Genomic DNA, 20,397 nt, shown 5'->3' on the forward strand with positions numbered 1-20,397 from the left:
CGCGGTGTCCCTGCGGGATAGTGGGGCTTTCTTGTGGTTAAGTGCTTATTAAACAATTTGGCTGGGCAATCAAGCAGGCTACAGACAGGAGAGAATAAACAGACTTTAACTCTGGATTGAGCTCCTGAGATATTGTGCCAAGTATTTCACCTGGATCACCTTCTTTTTTCTTTCATGGTAAAACTGTCTTCTAATTCATTGCATTGTTAGTTAACAGCTTGCTAATATTTAGGAGATTCGGCTGCCTATTGTGTTTTGCTAGTCCTAAAATCCGGCTTGCTTTACCAAAAGATACTTCTCAACCTTATTCAGTTTCCTGCAAAGATGGTATGAGAAGAAGAACATCTGATTTGCTTGTTTGTTGTTTTATCTTGTATTTAGTTGCACAAATTGTACAAATGTCATTGGATTTATGCAATTCAAATAAAATAAAATGTTGACTGAAATCAGATTGTGACCACTTACATTGCATTCAGCCAGTAGACAGCTTGAGTCATTTCCATTAAAATGGGACTTTGCACATACACAGGCACATACAGTGTGTTCCAGTGCACAAATCACAGCCTGCGTACATGCAAATTGGGTAAGAGGGCACAGAGAGAGAGAGTGTGTGTGTGTGTTATAATCCCCTCTCTGCTAATAGAAGCCAGGTGGTGTGTGTGACTGTAAATGTTTTCCCATGGATTTCTGTGGTTGGTTGAATCTTAGAAGATTCTGACTTGACAGCATTACTTCCTTTTCATACTGCAGTTTAAAACAGTGAAAGTTGTTTGTTTGTTCATTCATTTGATTAATTCTGTTCATTCAGGCATAAGTGGCTTGCAAATATATAGTAGTAACTGTTGATTCTGGTACTATTCGTTGATTTAGTTGTCAATTCAGTAGTTTGCTCAGTTCATTCATTCAGTCAGAAATGGTTAACAAATATTATAGCGGCTGTTGATTATGTTACTATTCATTGATTCAGTTCTTTTTTGTTCATTTAGTTGTTTCTCTTTGTTGACTTGTTTGATTGCTCATTCTGTTCAGTTCTTGTGTTTGTTCAGTCACAAGTTACAAGCAAAAATTATTGTGGCAGTTAATTTACACGTGAATATGGTTGAATGCATTACAAATACTGTATACTTGCAGAAACAGGAAAAATAGTATGTCAGAGTTCTATTCTGAACATAACCACAGTCACTCACACATTAAGTATAACAGTGATTTACAAAAAAAAAAAAAAAAAAAAAAATGTTTTACACAATGAATCACACTCACTTGAACTTGAATCACAATGAACTATTGCTTTAAGGTCTTTCCTCCCCCTCAAGCCCCATATACATTACTTTGGTGATTTTCCCTGGAAAACTACAGCCCTGGCTTGGGAATATTTGCTAAGGAAATTTATAGCGCATGCATAAGATGGGCCCATATGTGTGAGTGGGAGCAAAAGAGTGGTTGGGGGAGAATTCCACGCCTTGAATGCATTAGACTGGGAAGCGTGATCCCCCTGGAGGATTCCTGGAGCTTGGCCTGGGACCTCACGGCCAAGTGAGGGGGCCAACCGGAGCCCAGCTTCTCAACATCTGGGCCTTTTCTCATTCCAGCTCAGTGGTCAGTCTGGAGCTCAAGTCTCTGAGCTCGTAGATAAAAAAAACAAGAGGTGCAAGAGAAGATCACATGCGGTTTCATGTATAATTCATAGCGTAGATTAAATGAAACTGCTTGCGGTGAACAAATGTTCTATTTATATGTGTGGGAACCAACACAGGCATTAGTGACAATTAATTGTGCTCAAGCCTTTCAGATAAACTTCTCAGCTAGCTTGCATCTTAAAGAGGAACAGCAAAGTGTGTTGTATTTACATATTCAGCCTAAAGGGTCTGTTTGGAGGGAAGATAAGAGCTTGATGGGGTCTTGCTAAAACAAGCAACCCCATTGGGTTTGTGTGGACAGCCATTCACATTCTAACGGCCACTTCCTCTTTTACGTCACTGCTTCCTGTGGGTATTCTCCTAGTCTAGCCATAATAATCTTCTCAGTATTAACAATCTTATTCCCAAATGATATTGAAGACATCATAGCAAAAGGAATTTACTTTCAGTCATGAGTTAATTCTGAACTGATGTTGATTCTGTTGATTCATTTGATTCATTCATTCAGCTGGCTGTTCATTAGTTTCTTCAGTTTTTGCATCTGTTTGTTTCTTCAGTTCATTATTTCATTCTTTCAGTCACAAGTGGCTAGCAAATATTATATATACAAATATTAAGACCATTAATTCTGTTGCTATCAGTCTATCTATTCTTTGATTCAGTTGTCTGTTTGTTCATTCAGTTCATTCTGTTCATTCAAGCACAAGTGACTTTAGCAAATATTTTAGGGTCAGTTGATTCTGTTCTGTTACTTCATTGATTCATTAATGTATTAACTGATTCAATTCTTTGCTTGTTTGTTGATTCTGTAATTCATTATCTTCATAGTTTCACAAGTTACAAACAAAATACTGCAATAGCTGCTAGTTATTTTACGATTCATTCATTCATTCATTCGTTCATTTACTGGTTTGTTTGTTCTTTCTGTTCAGTTTTCTGTTTGTTCAGATACAAGTTACTAGCAAAATGTATCATAGCTCTTGATTCTTTTACTATTCATTCATTGATTTGTTTGTTTGTTCATTTGTTCTCTTAGTGTAATCACAAGATGCAACCAAATGTTGCAGCAGCTGTTGATTATTATTATTATTTTTTACTATTCATTGATTCATTCATTAATTCACAGTTTTTTGTTGTTTCTGATCAGTTGTTCTGTTTGTTCAGTCACAAGTTACTAGCAAAACTGCAGTAGCAGTTGATTCTTTAAATATCCATTGATTCATGTTTGGAGAGAATATAAGAGAGCTTGCCAAAAAAGCAACCCCATTGGGTTTGTGTGGACAGCCATTCAGATTCTAACAGCCACTTCCTCATTTACATCACTGCTTCCTGTGTATCTTTCTAGTCTAGCCATAATAATCTCCTCGATATCAACAGTCTTATTCCCGAATGATGCTGAGAACATCACAACTAAAGGAATGATAACATGGAGCAATGAGCATGGGGCTTCCTGTCAAAGGCTTTGATCAGGAACCTGACCCGCGTGACCCCATTACTGAGCGCAGGACCAGAAAACCACTAAAGGCTTGTGTTAAATAGGCTCAAGTATTTTTAAATGAGGAATTTCAGCATTTGAAGATCCATGTGGTTTCAATTGCGTACTTCGACGCTGGTGAGAATGCAGAGACACCGTCTTGGCTACTGTGCAAATGTGTTTCCTGGAAGTCCACTGAATTTTCTTGATACTCGTGCTCAACCATCTGTATGACATTCATATTCTCCCTGGCAAACGCTTAGGGTTTGTGCTCTAATTCTGTGAAACTAATTATTCAGTTACTTCATATAAGCACTTGTAGATCCACATCTGGGCTGGCTCATTTCTTACACAATATCCATTTCGGGTTTAATCTCTAAGATCAGTTTATTTAATGAGACTTTTGGAATGGTTATGAACGTATCAGATTGTATATAGTGTAAGTTATGATTAAATGCTTTCTGGTTATTTCATTGTAGACTGTTTGAAATGTGACGTGACAGCAGATGACACGTTCAGCATCTACTGTTTTGACAGCGAGGCCGAGAGTCATCAAGGTTGTGCTGACCGCTGGTTTGGTATTTTGCTCCATAGGCTGGTTTTATAATGGAAAGCCTGTGCTGAAGTTTAAAGTGATGGGTCTCTCAAAGAGATCAGCTGCTGACAGACAGGAGATCATGGGCTCAGAACAGCCAGCTGGAGCAGTGATGGAGTGAGACAGTTGCTGAGGTGGACAGACACGACCTGACTTTGCAGTATTAAACGTCCAGCAGTCTGTGTGTTAGACAAATGAATCAGAGAATAGAAAGCTGTAGGTCATCATTTAGACGGTCTTAATTTTGTTATATTGAGACTTTTTAAATGTCTTCAGGCTAGACATTGAGGTTGGTAAAAATAATAATAATAATAAAAAATCCCTTCTGTATTTGAAATAAAATAAATAAAATGTGTCTAAAAAAAGAAAGAAAATTTTTTTATTTAGAAAATAATTTTACACTATATGGAGTTCTAAAATACATATGATTCAAATAAATAGATGATTGATATTATAATTATATTATTTGTATGTAATTTTTAATGTGCCTGATTAAAATAAATTAAATGTCTAAATATTACAAAATAAAAAATAATTTTAGACTATATAGAGTTCTAAAATACATTCTAAAATTCTAAATCACACACACACACACACACACACACACACACACACACACACACACACACACACACACACACACACACACACACACACACACACATATATATATATATATATATATATATATATGCATAGTAGATTGTATAATATAATGTTGATCATGTATTTATTTTAGTCATAAGTATTTTAGAACTTTAGTGTAAAATTATTATTTTTTAAAATGTAATTAAAGTGTAAAAGGTACATGAAGATATATATGAAGTGTAAAATTATATATATAAAATGCACACACACACACACAGCATGCTGACTTTTTCCAAAATTTTATATCGGTTAACCTCCAATTCCTAGTCTTTTCTTTAGGTGGTCAGACCGTCATATCGCCAAGCCAGACATTCCATTGCAGATCCCGCAAGAGGGGAAATGTTTGGCCCTGACCTTTGACCTTTGACACGTAAGCTGAGGCACAGCAGATGACCCTTGTGTTCTCCCGGGAGGTTTTTCCCATCAGATGACTCCATTAGTAAATAAAGCTCAGGCACATTAACACTCACCTTGATAAAGGCCACACTCATACCTGTTTCCTACCTAGACACATGACTGACCTCGTCTCACTGTTCCCTCTGATCTCTGAAGATAACAAACAATGCACTGCTTTATGTTAATGCAAAGCAAAAAATTCTTATAATAACAAATCCTTGATTCAGGTTGAACAGACTCTTATACTAATCAGTTAAGAGTTTTACTGCATGCAGTAGTCGTTTATATAAAAGTATTCATTTCTTCATTAAACACGCTTTTTGCCATCACCTATTTTTTTCCCCATCTCAGCTTGGATCAACTTTTGAAATCCCCGTCACAAATAGCAGTATCCTCTCTGTTATGATGATAATGCCATGCTGAGTGCAAAATGGAAACCATAGAGGCAAATAATTAAATGAACTGTCACTGTTCATGGTATGTCTATCCTTCCTCAGCATGACCATTTTTTTCTTTATACCTTTTTGTCCCACACTTTAAATTTACTTCTATTCTATTCTATTCTATTCTATTCTATTCTATTCTATTCTATTCTATTCTATTCTACACTCTAAAAATGCTGGGTTGTTAAAAAATAAATAAACCAACAGTTGGGTTAGTCCTTATTTGATGCAAAGATCAGTTGAAACAACCTATCATTTTTTAAATATTTTATTTATATAATACATACACATTATGTTATAATTATATAGCTTTTGTTCACAGACTGGAGTATGCAAGCATAGTTTGTGCTTTTTGCCTTGTGAAAGGAGTTTTATTTTATAAGTAGGCCTATGTGTAAGGCATATATTGTTATTGTTTGTATTTTTATTTTGTATTTATTAGTATTTTAACACTTTATGTGTATTGTTCACAAATGCAAATATTTGTTGCTATAGATATATATATATATATATATATATGCACATAAAATGTATATATATATATATATATATATATATATATATATATATATATATATATATATATATATATATATATATAATTTTTTTTTATTTTTTTTTATGTAGAATATATTTATTTGTGTAGCTGGAAAAAATGTAACAGAATAATCAATATAGAGTGCGCGAGGTGAGGCTTGAAGTGAAGTTTGAAATGAAGTCCTCCAGTGAGTGAGTGAGAGAGAGAGAGAGAGAGAGAGAGAGAGAGAGAGAGAGAGAGAGAGAGAGAGAGAGAGAGCGAGCGTATGTTACGAGCAGAAGGAGAAACTTCAAACAAACCCACATCTGCTCTGTAACACTGCGGCTCCAGACAGCGGCTGCGCGTCTTAAACCAACGCGTGTCCTAAACTGGATTATTTGGGAGATTTGTTATCACATTATTGTTTTTGATATGCATTTATTTTTCGGAAAAGTTTCCCGTTGCGGTCTGTGGCTGCGGGGCAGGTGAAGAAGAGGACGAGAAGTCTCGCAATCTTTCAGAAATAACGGGAGCCACTGATTGATTATTATGAGCGCGGATTGACGATGACAGCGAAACGAAAGTCTCTCACACTGACACTCAGACGATCCTTCAGTGAGCAGCTCAGAGAATCCACGTCCAAAGCTTGGGATTTATTGTGGAAAAGTGTCAGAGAGAGACGACTTGCAGGTTAGTGACACTGAAGTAAAGTTCACGCGCTCTGCATTGCAGCGTACGCTGGCAGTGATATGATGACGTGCACAACGTGAGAACTAGACGATTGCATCTATTTATTGTGTTGAGATTATTGAGCATCGTTGCTGAAGCTTTTAAGTTGCTCAACTTTGCATTATCTTTAAGGGTTTGGAATAATGCAAGAAGAAAGACGGGCTAGTTGTCACACTTTTTAACCTAGCCTTCGAAGTTGTAAATAATCAAGATATTATAAGAAAGTACTCTTTAAGTTTGTCTACTTCAGTTAGTTGTGAAATGTATTAATTTATGGGTAAAATTTGTTTCTGGGCCACATATTTTTCAGTCTATATATATATATATATATATATATATATATATATATATATATATATATATATACTAGTATATTATAGAAAAAAAAATAGATTGGTAGATGCATTATATTGAATGCGGACTTCCACTAGTCTGCTCTCAGCATTTTATTTTTGTGCGTTTGCTTGAGTGTGAATTTACTGGCAGATGTGCTGAACATTTTAAGTCAATGCTATTAACTTCCATGGACTTCTAAATCTCTGATGTATGTATTCAAATATATGGAGACACAGTGTTGGACCACTAGATGTCAGTCAATGCAACGTGGTGTCTTAGTGGAAAACACTAGTAATCACTTTTAATATTGGAGCTTTATTTTTCTCTTGGAATGCTTTATGGTGGTCCATCTATTAGTTTTATTGGACAGTAATTAAAACTCTGCTGTTGTTAGATTTAAATCTTTAACAGCTTGTGTATTCGTCTTGTTCAGGGTTCTTTGTTTATTTGGGCACATGATCGGGCTGTCATGGGGATTGTGATAAAATGTGGAGGCATTGCTGGCATGCATATCACGCTCATTTCCATATATGTATTTGAGAGATGTGATGTGCTATGTAGGTGGCAGTCATGTGCACGCTCTGGCCTGACTGTTTATACACATGCCAAACAATGAGGAGCTCTTTGAGGCGTGATGATGGTGGAGAGCTCAGTGTGGCTCTTGAGCCTTGAGCTTCTATTAAAAGTTCAACCATGAAGGATATTCTGGCAGAGCCACGTCTTTTAGTTTTGTCCTTCAAAATAAGGTTTATTGTTGTATGCTTTGGACAAGCTGAAAATGACTGTTTATAGTAATATTCAAAAGTTTAGGGTCAGTAAGATTTTTAAATGTTTTTGAAAGAAGTCTCTTATGCTCAGCAAAGCTGCATTTATTTGGTCATGAATACAGTGGCAAAACAGCAATTTTGTTTTATATTATTACAAGTAACTGTTTTCTTTTGAATTCTATTTTAAAATGTACATTAATCCTGAATTTTTTGCATCATTATTCTAGTCTTCAGTGTCACATGATCTTTCAGAATCTTGCTAATATGCTGATTTGCTGCTCAAGAAACATTTCTTATCAATACTGAAAACAATTGTGCTGCTTAATATTTTTATGGAACCCATGATAATACTTTTGTTTAGGATTCATTGATGAATAGACAGTCCAGATAAACACCATTTATTGGAATTTTTTTTATGTTTAAAATGCCCTTTTTGACCAGTTTAATGCAACTTTGCTGAATTAAAGTATTTATTAATAATAATAAGAAAAAAAACATTGTGCTTTAAGATTTTCAGCAAAGACAGGTTCAAATAATAACTAATTAAACTTGAATCGCAACAAGTTACAGTTTATGATTATTGTTGTGTAATCTGTTTTAGATAAAAGGATTGTTTTATCTAAACTAGATTATATCAAAATATTAGACTAGTGTGAAAAGAAAATGTTTCAAATAATATCATGTCAGGATCCTAAAGCAGAAAAATAGCAGAAAATTGTATAGAATGAACAAAAAAGACACAGCTTATATCACCACATTTTTTTCCTAAGAATTAATATCACTAACCTTGCCAAATTGGGCAACTCCAGTGATTGTTTCATTCTCAGAAGTGCTGTTTGTATCTTTCTTCAAAGTTTTAGCATGTTTAATAAAAGTGAAGTTGTATTTTAGATTTCAGCCAGCATCCACGAGTCTCTCGTCAAAGCCTGCAGCCCACATAGAATGAGGGATTTGTGTATGGTTGCATCATTGTTGCATTGTGGTCTGCATTTCAACACTTTTGTTTCGGGATCATGCTTAGGCATCGTTCAAATCTCCTGACAGACCGTTTGCAAAAGAGCCTCTTAAACCGAAGGCAGCAGCGATCAAGGGCCACAAGACAGATTACAACAACATTTAGCTCATTTTGCTGTTACCAAATAAAGTCATGCTACATAAATGTGATGCGGCTTTGACACTTTCAAAGGGAGGTTCACCTGCTGGTTTTATCTGGCTCTTGCCCACGTTCAGCAGCCCTTCCCAGAAACCCACAGAGTAAATATTATGCCGATAACTTTTCTTTCCACTGGTTGTGTTGATATCTTCGCTCTCAGTACGCCAGTAAGTTGTGGAGTCAGCATCCTTGGCCAGAGTTTCTCAGCCAGGACGTTTATTAGGAATCAGCTGTCACCCTGACAAGCCTCTCTCGTGGCTAGTCTTCATCTGACCTGATTGTGGAATCCACAAAACTGTTTATTTATGTTTCAATCAAAATGTAGCTATTAATTCATGAAGGTGTACAAACACAGTTACGTTTTCTTGGCAGTTGCTTCTGGCTTCTGCCTAAGCTAGTGGAAAAATACACAAATGAAGTACCAAAGTGACTGTGAAGTAGTGCTGTCTGTATAACATCCAAAAAACCATCTACTGTGCTCTTCAAAGATCTGAAGTTGAAACTGATGCTGTTGCTGTTGAGTTCAAACGTGCTGAGACAGGTTGTGTATGTGTGTTGAATAAATTTGCATATTTATTTGTTTGCTAGTTACATTACATACACAAATGAATATACATTTATATATATATATATATATATATATATATATATATATATATATATATATATATATATATATATATTTTTTTTTTTTTTTTTTTTTTCAGTCATCCCCCTTGTGTATCCTTAATATACTTGTTAAATGATTTGTCTTTTTTTGATTTGTCAATTTTTTTTGTTATTTTTAATTTACATATTAATTAATTTATCTTTTTTGTTCTTGTCTAACCCCCCTGTGTATTAATCATTTATTTTTTATTTTACTTATTAGTTTATCTTTATCTTTTGTTTTCTAATAATTTCCCTTGTGTCTTATTTATATTTAATTATTACATTATTTGTCTTTAATTTATCTTTTTATCCACCTTGTACATTATTATTATTATAGCTATTGTTCTTGTTATATTTCATTTATTTATTTTATTTACCTATTAATTTGTTAATTTACTTTTATCTTATCTTATTTATTTATTTATTTATTTAATATGAATTAATTAGACTTATTAATTATTTTTTTTACTATCATACACCTTATGTATCATTTATTCAAATATTTATATTTTATTTGTTGCGTTCAAATGATTTTTATAATTGTCATAGTAATATTTTTTTTTTTAATTGAACTATTAGTAGGCTAAGTAAGCCCAAGCCTTTCCCATTATCCATTCAGTTGATATATATATATATATATATATATATATATATATATACACAGAGAGAGAGAGAGAGAGAGAGCCTGTGGAATGTGCATTCTTTGGCGAGTGGTGAGCAGGGTCTGTTCTCTCCTCCACTTTTGCATACATTTATTTCGAGAGCTGTCAGACATTCATCTTTGGCTCCAGTATAGAGATGATGAGAGACTTGGCAATGGCAGGTCTGGCTCTGAATATTGAGCTAAATCTGGAAGAGCACTCAGTTCTGCATGACAAAGATGTTTGATCTGTTTTCAATAACACATCTTCTCCTACACAAAGCTAAAAATGTGTTGGAGAAGTGGCTAATCTACAAAGCGGACTCGGTCAATAGTTAATAAAGGATAGATGTTGTATTGCTCAGATTAGACGTGTGGTGCAAAAACCTCTCCTTGTTCTTGCTATGTTGAAATAAGCATCTGATAATTGATTTGACCGGTCTAAACTATTTTCTACAAGCTGTAGCTTTGTTGAATGGTTTGTTGAAAGTTTTATTTCATTTCATTCCAGAGTGCTTCATCATTCAGAGAGCACTTGTGAACCATTTCCATGTAAAACCATTGAAGATACCATCATATGTCTATCTAGACAAATTAAAGTGACTGAAATTATGATATGGTATAACAGCTGATTTTCTTTGTCAGACTCAGTGTGCTGTAATGTAAAGTGCATAGAACACTTATTACGACCCATTCCCTCCAAATAAACCAAACCTGTGCCAGAACTGGAGTAGGCTGCCATTGACTGAAGGATTATTAAACACAAGCAATAAAATATTTAAAGCATTTAACTGTTAATCGTTTATTCAGTAGCCAAAAACTAAGAACTTTTCCATGGACTATTATTTTATTTTGGCCTGTTTTTCCCTCATGTAGACTCAGTTTATTGTTATAAAGCCCATTTATTATTATTGTTTTATCAATTTCTTTATTATTTTTTGATAATTTTATGCTTCATTTATATGTCAAAGACCTATTTTGTTGTCTTCATCAATTAAAAAAATTATATAAAAAAAACAATAAACCGCCTTCAAGTCTATCTTCAAAAACGTGAGTGACAGTTAAGGGGTTAAATGCAAGTAAAATGTTTACTTTAATGTTTCAAAAAACTTAATATAAATATAAATAAAATATGGTTGAAATCATGTTCCATCGTCATTCAGCGTGACAGACATTTATACGTACAAATGAAACACATTTTTCTGACCTGTACTCATTCAAATATATAAAACAAAAAGTGATCATATCAAATTTTATGACGTTTTAAATGATTAAGAACAACAAATCTTGTAAATATGTCTAACAAAATGTTTTTTTTTTTTGGTCTATGAACTATTGATTTGCGTAATGACATTTTCATGGGTGTCTTATGTAAATAATTTATTAAAATAATAACAAATTTCTCTTAAAAAATAAAATTAAACTGATTGACAATGTTTAATTTTTCATACTTTTTTTATTATTTAATTGTTAACATTACATAACATAAAGCAGTACAGTGAAAATGCATTAACTAATTCCATTAATCTACTGTAACAACATTTTTCATAATTTTTCATACTAATGCATACAAAAAAACCTTGTATTAAACTTTTGTTCTGCTGCTTGAAACCCTCTTTTCACCATATACACACACACATATATAATATTTAAAAACCCCATTCAGTATAACATTAATCTACACTTTAAGCGGTCTGTGTGGAAAAACGGATCACAGCATTCATTAGACTCTGTGAGTTACACCTGTAGTCAACAGAGCCCTTTTGTGCATTATGGGATTGCAAGTGCACGCACTGTACCTTGTTTATAAGCTCAAGCTTTGGGTCAACAAATGAGATCTTTTTTAATGCAGCGACACAAACTGCACAGAACGTCTTTAAAACTGTTACAGAGTAGAAAACATGAAAACTTTCCTGTGGCGAGGGGCGTTGGAGTGAGGGATGGGGTAGTTTATGTATAAATAGCAGCAGGATTGCAGGCGCTGGTTGAATTGCGGTCTTTGTGTGGTTTGTAGTATGGTTAGTGTGTGCCAGTCAGGGAGGGGGCACAGAATGTGTTTAGCTTGGTGTCGTGCCCATTTGTACCCGGTTCATGTGTTTATGTGCCCGCTCACACTTCGACTAGGAGCGAGAGGCTTATAACACATACTCACAAGAAACGTGTGCTGTTCACCAGTGCCATAAGAGTGATGGAGTCAACAGAGGGTGGAACTGTTTTCAAATATGTGGAGTCTATTTTCAGTCTGAAGACTTGGGTTGTTCCATGCAGCAATGGAACAAACAGTCTTGCAAACCTTCCATTCATTCATTCATTCATTCAATATTTTTTAATTTTTTTTTGTTGCAAAAATTCTAATTTAATTCGTTTAGTATAAATAAACTGTGAATGCCTTGCATGTATTTATTTTTTTAATGAATTATACCTTTACCAATTTTATTTTAGTTATTCAGGTACACATGCAACTTGTTTAACAGATGGCGAGAGTGTGATTAAGGACGTTATCTGTTTTATTGGTCCAACTACATCGAAAATTCTAATTTGAATTGCGTTCTGTTGCTCATGTAGATCTCATTTGTGTTTTATTGCAGTATCAGCATTTATGAATTTGTGATAGCATTGGAGACTGACCAGAAGCTCCTTAATTGACTTTTTAGAAAAATGTCAAAATTTCAAAATGTGAGTGTGTACATAGAGATTGATAGATAGATAGATAGATAGTTTTTATTTTCTTATTATATATATATATATATATATATATATAATTTATTTTATTTATTTATTTATTTTTGCAAGTGGATCTAATAGATAACTTAAGCAGGAACTATTAATGGCACTTTTTATTTTTTTATTTTATTTTTTTTTTTAATTGACATCATGTTTTTTAAAATCTGTCAGGAAATTAGGGCCAAGACATAAATGCACATTATTTGAGCATAAACAAAGGTTCGTGTCTTTCACCTACAGTTGAGACGTTTCCTGTAAAACCTGTTTTAATGTGTGAAATGTCCATTTTAACATGAATGGCTGTTTCACAAGGTGAAGCCCCGCTGTGCTCAGAACAAATAGGGGGTTGGGGAATGAGTTTACCAACAACACACCTTTTAGTATCCTTGTTTTCACATACACAGTTGCTCCTAGGTCCGTTTTCTTTTTGTATTGTTTTATGGATTGTTTGTCTAAAACCTTTTTAATAAAGGTATAGTTTTCCTGCCACACTTTCTTTCTCTTTTCCCAACTAACAAACTCCTCCTTAGCAAACTTGGCACCTGAGTGGTGCTTCACAGCAGCAGGATTGTTCTTTTAGGTCTGGGTGTTTCTCTTAGCCATGCTGTTTTTCTTTTTCCCCTCCCACGGCCCCCTGCTCTCCAGCTTTCTCCACTCGCTCAGTCCACAGGCATTCCTCTGGTATTTATATTTCCCTCCTGAACCGAGCAGCGCTCACACAGACCTTGAATTCAGCTCAGCCCCAAGGCCTGCCTCCGTCATCCTGGTTTTCCATTGGCTCACCTCTAGTCAAGTGACTCGAAAAGGGGGCGGGACTGACAGCTGGCACTCTTCTGGAACCCTACGGACTCACATCTCACACATGTTACCTTATCTGTAGACAGATTGGATGACTGTTGCAGGTAGTTGTTTCTGGGGAACGGGGTGCCAGACGTTTTGCGTTGTGTGATCATGTACAGGGAGCTGCCGCGCACCGAGAGCAGCGAATGTCTAGGAAACATGACCCCAGAGACACAGGATATCTACCTGAGGATGGACCACCTCAGACGGCGCTCTGGGTACAGGCTGAGCAGGATCATTGCCCGTCAGCAGCTGCTAAACAGAATAGCGGCAGGTACAACATGACATTGGTTACATAAGATTTTATGAGCCAGAATTGCTATGTTTACGTGTGAAAGTTTGTATATTTGTTGTTTTTTATAACCTTAATCAGTTTTGGAAGCATGAAGACATTGCAAGTCTTGGTTATGATATTATACATCCCTTATTTTAGTTTATATCCCAATTTGTTTCAGTTAGCCAGTTGAAAGCAATCCCATACTATCGATCAGATTGTGTCAGGTTTTATATTCTACACGGAATACATTTTTCTGTGACTGATTCATCTCTAGTTATTCAGTCACAAACTAATGAACCTAGTTGACTCGACCTTTAAACTTTTGTTTGACTCATAACATTGTGTTGTTTAAATATTTATTCATAGCACTTTATTTAGCAATTAGTAATTTATGTTGGATTTTACTGAGGCAGAAAATAATAGATTCTTAGTGAGGAATCTGTATTTGTCATGTCACACCTCTAGCAGCTGTTTTCGGTGAGAGACAATGGTGGGTCGTTCAGGTAAATGGCATTTGACATCTAAGCTCCTCCCTTTTACTTTGTGTTCATCCATGAGAGTTTAGCCGAGGGGAACCTGAATACACACCCAGAGCAGAGGGCAGCCAATGCTGCAACGCCCGGGGAGCAGTTGGGGGTTCAGTCTCTTGCTCAAGAGTCTCACCTCAGTCGTGGGATTGAAGATGGAGAGAGTCCTGGTTTTTCACTCCCCCACCGAAAATTCCTGCCGGACCTGAAACTCAAACAAGTCAGACTCTCTATCCATTAGGCCACGACTGCCCCAAGACATATTTATAAGGACAACACCTTTTTATTCTTTCTTATTTACCTGTGATTATACATTTCATCTAAGAGAAAAACAGTATGAGACTTTATGTTTTGAGTTATGTTTTAAGTATCATCAGCTGAGCTGTCTCTCAAAAAGTTCCTTATAAAAATAGACACAAATCTGAAAATCATTAACAGTTAACCGCTCAGAAAATTTGGTTTTGAAATAATTTGATGATCATTTTTTTATAGTTTATCTTGAAATCTCAGACAATCTTGGCTGGAAATTCCTTTTAAGAAGTTGGGGAAGTTGTGGCCTAATGATTATAGAGTTTGACTTCTAACCCCAAGGTTGTGGGATCGAGTCTCGGGCCGGCAATACTGCAACCAAGGTGCCCTTGAGTTCTCCGGGTGTCACAGCATAAATGGCTGTTCACTGCTGTGTGTGTGTGCACTTTGGAAGAGTTAAGTGCAGAGCATGAGATCTGAGTATGGGTCACCATACATGGCTGTATGTCACGTCACTTTCTCACATCAAGAGACGTTAGATTACCAAAGAAGCTAATATGAAAAGCTCTCCTTTTAATCTTCTTGCTACCCAGGAGAAAAGAGATCTCTAAATTGAGAGATATTTATTCCATAGTCCATGTACTTGGTCTGAAGATACTAAAAAACGTTGAGTTCACACTGAAAATCTTGATATTTCGGCTAATCTGAGCACAGTTTGAGACCTGCTGAGATGTCTTTTGAAACTCTAGTGTAGACATGAGACTACATGGACTTTTATGTAGGTAACAAGTTTGTGAAGCAGAATGTTTCAGAAAAATTCAGTTCACTCTTTAATTAAACACATTGCTTTCTAAGTTGAGATGTTAATGAGATCTCTTTTGTGAGTTTAGAGTTATTGATTCCAGCTAATTTGGTTTAGAAAGAATTGAATGAGAATGAATTGAGTTGATATTGAGATATCAGACCTTGATGTTTTGGCAAATCTGAAGCATAATTTCAGATATGTTGAAATCTCTAAAAACTCTTGAGGAGTAACTTGGCAACAACTCTGAGAAGCAGAATACAGAATCACGATTCCCAGTTCGCTCTTTATGTTATTTATTTCCAGAAGAAACAATAGAGACATTAAAGAGTGCTCATTTTTTATTTGTCTTTCCCATTTTCTTTCCCTCCAGTGGACATACTTTAACTGACCTCAAAGTCATTTCCCAGAACGTTTCCTCAAGTATTCTCATGTTACCTGACGCAGAATGTTCCGATTGTTCTTTGAAGGGAGATGTTCTCAGAGATGCAGGTATAAGTCTCACGCTTACATCTTTGATGGGCTGTGATAAGCTGTACTGCAGGCGTGTTGAGTCTTGTCCTCTTGAATTTGTGGTGTCTGATTTGTCATCAGTATCTAGTTCAGGAGGAGCACAAGACAAGACAGACGATTGCTGTTATTTAATACCTTCTCTATTTGCGACAATATGGTGGCTGTAAAACATGACGGACCTGCTTTTGTGAGGCCTGCATGCTTGTTGAGAAGTTTTAAGACAAACCCATTCAAAAATCTGTTTTTTGTTTTGTTTTTTATAGTTAGCTACTGTATATAGAATAACGTTATTGTTTATGTCAGTCATGTACAACTAATACAAATGATGTATTGTTTGTTTTCACAGTAAAGGCTTTTCCTTTAAAGTAAGGAAATATTTTAAAGGATGATTTCCTGTGTGCTGGCATAGTGTTCAGCCTAAAAGACTCATTACACGTTCTTGAATTCCACCGTCTCAGTATTGTTGACATATAGACAGAGGAGCGGTCTGAACTGATACAATCACTTAGAGTGTATGTATTTATTTATGTGGAAATATACATACACACTATTGTTCAAAAGTAAAGCATTTTGGGCCAGTTAGATTTTTTATGTTTCTGGATATTATTATGCTCCATTTATTTGATTTAAAAAATACTGTAAAAATGTAATATTGTAAAATATTATAATTTTAAATATATGTTTTCTCTTTTAATATAATTTAAAATGTAATTTATTCTGCACCCATTACTCAAATAATCCTTCTAATATGCTGGTGTACTGGTATAATATTTTTTTTTAAAAAGCAAGGATGTGTTAAATAGGAATAATAAAGGGGAGGAGGAGGGTTTCAGAGGAACTCTGAAAGCTTTCTGTGAACTGCTCTAGTGGATGCTAACCAGACATTTATATGCAAAGCTGTAAGCTCATTGGCTGTATATGCAACATGAACCAATCAGCTTGGGCCAAGTAGTTTAACATTGAATATCATCAGTTTGCGGTAAAGACCCATCAGCCTGTGCCATCTAATCTTTCATGACAGAACTTGAAACTACTTGGGAGGTAATTAAAAATCGTATGGATCCCAAACTATTTAAATGGCTGTGTGTGTGTGTGTGTGTATTAGAAACTAGAGCTCAACTTTCTGTCTACGGTTGCCACAACAAAACTTACATCCTGAGTATTGAATGAATGAATGAATGAATGAATTATAAAGTTGAGCTCTCGTTTCTTCCACTCAGATACAGCTATCCAGCATGGATGACACCATCAGCATCCTTTAGTTTCTTATCTTTGATACTCTATTAGAGTCATATCAGAGTTGTTTTTCTTTTGGTATATGCATTTTTTCTAAAATGAATCTGTAGATACTTTAGTGACATTTGTAGGAATGGAGCTACTTTGATTCCTGTGGTGCTCTTATGCTTTGGGTTCTTTCCTCTTAACAGATGCCCATCTGGACGCCAGACACTATGCACATCTGCTGTGGCTGTACACAATATTCAGAAATTCCCATCCTAGCATATAAACATCCATTCATACACGGAGACAAACACTGCTACACACAATTGCCGAAGCATAAAATCAGTGAGCTATTCGTATCTCTTGAAGAATGTTAAACGATATTTTCCAATAGTTTTCCCCAGGTTGAGCTAGCAGATATTTCCAGAATACTTTTATGTGTATGTAATTCGATTGACAGGATGCCAGACAATAAAATGGTCAGTTTTTTTGCATTGCACAAAAGCTGATGAAAATGCCAAGGGCTGCAAAATCCATTTCATCACACTGATAGAGACTAACTTAACTGAGTCATTTTGAACATGTTGTCAATATTAAAATGGACCACCTGGTGCTCATATTAAACTAAAATATTTAGTCTCAATCCATCAAATGTATATGAGTCGGGTACTAAGCAACAACGTGTCGTTTAAGGAATCTTAAACGCAGCCAAGTTGTACTGTAACCAAGCTTAATTAGTTGTCATTCTTTATTTATAATATCCAGTGCAGGGGTCAGGACTTAGGACAAAGGGCAGTGTCGCACCCAACCTCTCCCACACAGCTCTTAATCACTCGCTAACGCCGGCCTCCCTGTAAAAGCCATTAGCTCACTGTTGTATTTCTGTCACCTCCCATCCTCCCCGAGAGTAATGGTTTGACAACAGTGCTCAGCCATTAGATATTTGTGACCCTGGACCACAAAACCAGTCTTAAGTCGCTGGGGAATATTTTTAGCAATAGCCAAAAAAAAAAAAAAAAAAACATTGTATAGATCTATCCATCAATCCATCCATCCATCCATACATCCATCCATCTATTCATCTTATAAACACCATTTGCAGATATTTTGAGTTAGATATCCAACAGTATGACCACCTAGATGTCATTTTCAATTCTATTGAAGATGTATTGCATTGATCTATGGGAAACTGCTTTTACGTTCTAAGCTGTGAAAGTGAGCAGACCATTTGGGATGAGGACTTTGAGAATGCTTCCACTAGAGTTGCATGATGGGAAGGTTTTGAGAAGCACGGCTATGGACTTCCATGTTCCCATTGTGTGTTTTTGGAGGTCTAAGTGGAGGAGAGGCCCGAGCCACTCAAGCCAAAAGCAGGAAAAGCACTTTACCTTTTCTCTCGCTCCTTCACTGGATAGATATCCCATTTAGTGAAAGCATAGTGCCATTTAGGAGAGGCAGACGGTGGCATGCATAAGTGGCAGATATGGGATTCCTTGAAATGGTCTTCTCTGAAGAGCTCTTGAGCTATTGCAACTTTACTATTTTTTGCAAAACCTTTGCAATCTCATATGAATATTTGATCTGGAACATCATCATTTTGTAACATCCTAGAAATATAGAAGAAAATTAATGTTGATTTCCAGTCTGAGCACTCATTATTCAAGAAGACAGATGATTACCAGAGAACTTAATAAAAAGCTTGTGATGTAAATGTAAATAGGCTGACTAGAATTTATTCTTAGAAGTGGCTCTGGTCCAGCATGGATGGAATCTGGTGGGTTCTCCCTCACTATTGAGTCTCCCTGAGAGTTCCTCGGATATAGATACGTTCATGGTAGACGAGGCATGGCAAAAATATGTGTACTAAGAATGGATGAATGTTTCCAGTGGCAAACCATCAACAGCTGTGATGGTAAACCCATTCATCCTGAAAGTGAACGAGGCCAGTCTTATTCATTATCATTACATGCTTAAGAAGTTCACAGCAGTGTAACTATTTACATAGTGTGCGTGTGTATGTATGTATGTGTATATATATGTGTGTGTGTGTATAATGCTATCTTGTTCTTTTTATAAAACGTTGTTGCCTTTCATTCATGATGGGTTCTTTCTGTTGCTGCGTTTAACCTGGTTGGTGAATATGTACCTGCACAGCTGTTAAGGGTTCTCTGTGTCACACGGGAGTGAATCATTGACAGTCTTCACTAATGTGTGCCAGAGTGGGAATGCTGCGACCATGGATGACGTGACATATTAACAGACCTGTGGATCGTGACTTTCTCTGCATTTCTAAATATAACTCTTGCCGCTGACAGAGTCAGACAGAGATTTATAAATCTCCAATGACCGAGAATTATTTCAGTGCCCGTTCAAGGATAGAATGAAGAAATGTAGCCTGTTTAATGTAATAAAGCAATTGAGTTATTTTCCCTTTCAGTGAATAGTGCTATGCTGGCTTTTTCAAATATACTTCTGGCATGTTTTAAATATATGATGGTAATTAAGTTTGATGGCAAGAAGTCATGGAATGACTTCTGACTTTATGCTTATGGTTGATTTTTTTTCTTCTTTTAAATATTAAGATGTTTTCCCCGCTTGCATTGGCTTGGGCAGGGTTTTTAGCAGAAGAGAGACCCCTGTTGGTGTAAATGCAAATTTGCTCTCAAATATAGCACAGACCGCAGTGCGTAATCTTATAACAATTTTAGTTCTAAATAATTGGTACAGAAAGCTTATGTTGATGGTGTGGCCTTGAAGGTTTATTAAAACACAACAGCAATACTGTCTGGACATGATAGCACTATGGTGTTCCTTGAAGTGTCATATAAACACTATTACCTCCTGATACCATCACATTACCATGATACCAGCACATTACATATATATATATATAAAGAAGTGTTATTCCCAGACTTTGAGTGAAATTACACTTTGCTGGACTACGTTTCTTTTTGACCTGCTGCAGAGCAAGAACAAAAGCCGTGTTCTGATAATTGCAGCATCCTACAGCTGTGAGACATTGGCACGGAAAACCAAATTGCATAGCGTAGTGAGTGTGTTTATACCACAGAGTGTGAATTACAGGATACACTCTGTGTTCATGACATGGAAAATAGTTGTGAAACGCTATTGATTTTAAGTGCAAAGATTTGACGTGTCGTTATAACAGTGTCTGGGGTGTTTTTCACACTGAACACATATGTGCAGGCTGTCATTGTGTTTTGTGTAAGTGTGCTCAAACATTAACACATGTCCTGA

General features: G+C 35.7%; 1 protein-coding gene across 4 annotated transcripts in view; it reads left to right on the top strand.

The window, feature by feature from the left end:
* Positions 1-20,397, top strand: part of LOC113114780 (stAR-related lipid transfer protein 13-like) — an 80,915-nt gene that overhangs the window by 32,531 nt on the left and 27,987 nt on the right. Inside the window, exon 1 of one of the 4 annotated variants that reach the window (XM_026281779.1) lies at positions 6,007-6,400. The exons of 2 other annotated variants lie outside the window; for them this stretch is intronic. In XM_026281779.1, the coding sequence (XP_026137564.1) occupies positions 6,277-6,400 (124 nt within the window). In that variant the 5' untranslated portion in view covers positions 6,007-6,276. Of the gene's footprint in view, positions 1-6,006; positions 6,401-13,533; positions 13,825-20,397 lie in introns of those variants that run through there. One more of the 4 variants, XM_026281777.1, reaches the window with a different exon arrangement.

The sequence above is a fragment of the Carassius auratus genome, chromosome 15 (genome assembly GCF_003368295.1).
Source record: "Carassius auratus strain Wakin chromosome 15, ASM336829v1, whole genome shotgun sequence".
Taxonomy (NCBI): Eukaryota; Metazoa; Chordata; class Actinopteri; order Cypriniformes; family Cyprinidae; genus Carassius; species Carassius auratus.